Raw genomic sequence first — 2,093 nt, forward strand, 5'->3', positions numbered from 1 at the left:
ATACTTAAAAAACTTAAATCTGGTTGCAACAATACTAAAACTAGTCCGAAGAGCTACCCTCTTCGGATGACTCAGTCTCCTGGTCATCAGTCTTCGACTTTTTGGCTCCAGCAATCCTCTCCAAAACGGAGAGGAATGACCTCTTTCTCTTGTCGTCCTTTCTGGCCTTTTTTTTTAAGAACTGTATAAGATTTTCATTTTGACGATCCTTCTTCTCCGCATCTTCCTTCAAAAACTTAAGAATTTCCAAATTATTTGGACTTCGTTTTGGCTGGGAACTTGTTTGCACCTTCAGGAAGGGCGACACCTCTGAAGCAGCATCTGACGGTCGTGGCTCTTCCTCGTCATCGGAAATCTTCTGACTGACGTCCTGAGAAGAGGAGGAGGCCAGAGAGTCCTGGAGATTTTTAGGAACGGCCTTTGCCTTGTCCTTTACTACAGCGTGAACCTCTTCAAAATAGGATGGCTTCTTCACTTGTCCTCCACCAGTATTGTTTGGTCCGGCTGCTGCAAGAACCTTCAAGGTTTCCCCCTCCATGTTCCTCCATTTTTGGGAGCAGACTTTGCCTGCGTCCCTGTCCCCAAAGAGATATCCTTTCTTCTTCATTTCATCAGCAAGCATCTCCCAGACTCTCTTCTTGGTTGTTTTTTTGTCTGCCATCAGTGCTTGATACTTTTCACTCCCATACAGCGAAATAAGATCATCCCTAGCTTGAACATCCAGTGGGGACGGTTTCCCACTGTTCTTTATCCAAATCTCACCAATCTCACTTGAACAGTCTTCTGAAGCTGCTGGAGCTTCAGCACCATCTTCATTATTGGCAAGAACATTTTGAATAATAGTTTTGGGCTTCGCCGCCAGGAAGCCCACAACTTTCGGTGAATGTTCCATCGGAACGTTGAGTGTGCGATTATCTGCAGAAAAGATACAGAATTAAAGGCTAGTACTGGAATGAATGAAAGTGAGACAAAGGACAAAGCCCCCTTAACTTCATAACCTACTATACTTACTTAAAGTATCATATATTATGAAAGTTCCCGGCACGTCCCCTGGTACAAGTGCACCTTCGGGTGTCATGCACAATTGGTGCTGATCTAAAGTTAAATTTACGTTCATTGTTATTACAAATTAACAATTAACTTTGTCCCGTCTCAGCTCCTTGCTCTTCTCTTCCCGCCACAGCGCCTACCACAAACACTCAAGACACCTCCGCCGAATGGTAGCGCGGTAGCTCCAACCACGCTACCGCGCTTGCGTCGATGACGTCACAAACACGAACGAAAAGACGAGCGGTAGCCCGTGGTAGGGGAACGAAAACACGCCTTCGGTGCTGCTGAATTTGAGAGAAACGGTCGCAGCGGGGAGCGGAGAGGGAGCGTGGCGTGGCGTCGCGGGGAAGTCGAGGGGGGGGGGGGCTTAGGAATAAATAATGAGCGCAGAACTAGGCGGCGCGGCGGCACTACTTTCTGCAGCACGCTGGCCACCGCTGCTGGGCCAGGTGAAAACAACACACACATACATACACACACACACACACAGTAGTGCACTGCCGCCGCGCCACAGTGGCGAGCCCACATTTCAGCCGGTATCAGCGATGCGTAATGTGGACGCGATGAGACAGCTGTATGCCAACAGGCCCGGCCCCTCCCCGGCGACCCGGCCCGGCCCGCGGCCCCCGGGGCCCCGGGGCCCCGGGGCGCAGATCAGATCCACGACACGATGACGGCGCCGCAGGCTCGCGTCTCCTTCCTCCTCCTCTCTCGCCGGATCCGGGGCTCATTTGTTTATTCCCTCGAGTCTTCACAATTTCTGTCCCGCCTTTTACGGGCATTCTCGCTCGTCCTTCGTTTTCTCAAACTCGCCCGCCCTAGGCCCTCCGTCGCCCCCTCGCCCCCTCTCCCCCTCTCCCTCGTCGCCCCCACCTCACCCCGCAGTGGACTGCACCGCCTACGCCGCCGCCTTTCCCTCGGCCGTCGCCTACTTTCCATGCTCAATATTCGGCTGTGCTCGGGCTGTGCCGTGGTTTGGGCGACATCTTCAGAAGAAAGCGGCGGCGGCGCTGGCCCCGGAGCCGGGCCAGGAGCGGGGCGGG

At 53.1% G+C, this 2,093-nt stretch overlaps 2 protein-coding genes across 4 annotated transcripts in view; both read right to left on the reverse strand.

Annotated features, from left to right (window-relative positions):
- LOC113212250 (mucin-7) overlaps nucleotides 1–2,093 on the reverse strand; it is a 47,501-nt gene that overhangs the window by 16,188 nt on the left and 29,220 nt on the right. The gene's annotated exons all lie outside the window — the stretch shown is intronic.
- On the reverse strand, nucleotides 7–1,801 carry LOC113212251 (uncharacterized). Its single transcript, XM_026430868.2, has 2 exons — nucleotides 1,012–1,801; nucleotides 7–915 (listed from the first exon to the last, which is right to left on the reverse strand). The coding sequence occupies exons 1-2, from the start codon at nucleotides 1,115–1,117 to the stop codon at nucleotides 41–43; spliced, it is 981 nt and encodes a 326-aa protein (XP_026286653.1). The 5' UTR covers nucleotides 1,118–1,801; the 3' UTR covers nucleotides 7–40.

This window comes from Frankliniella occidentalis, unplaced genomic scaffold, assembly GCF_000697945.3.
Source record: "Frankliniella occidentalis isolate FOCC.00 unplaced genomic scaffold, Focc_3.1 Scaffold570, whole genome shotgun sequence".
NCBI classification, from domain to species: domain Eukaryota; kingdom Metazoa; phylum Arthropoda; class Insecta; order Thysanoptera; family Thripidae; genus Frankliniella; species Frankliniella occidentalis.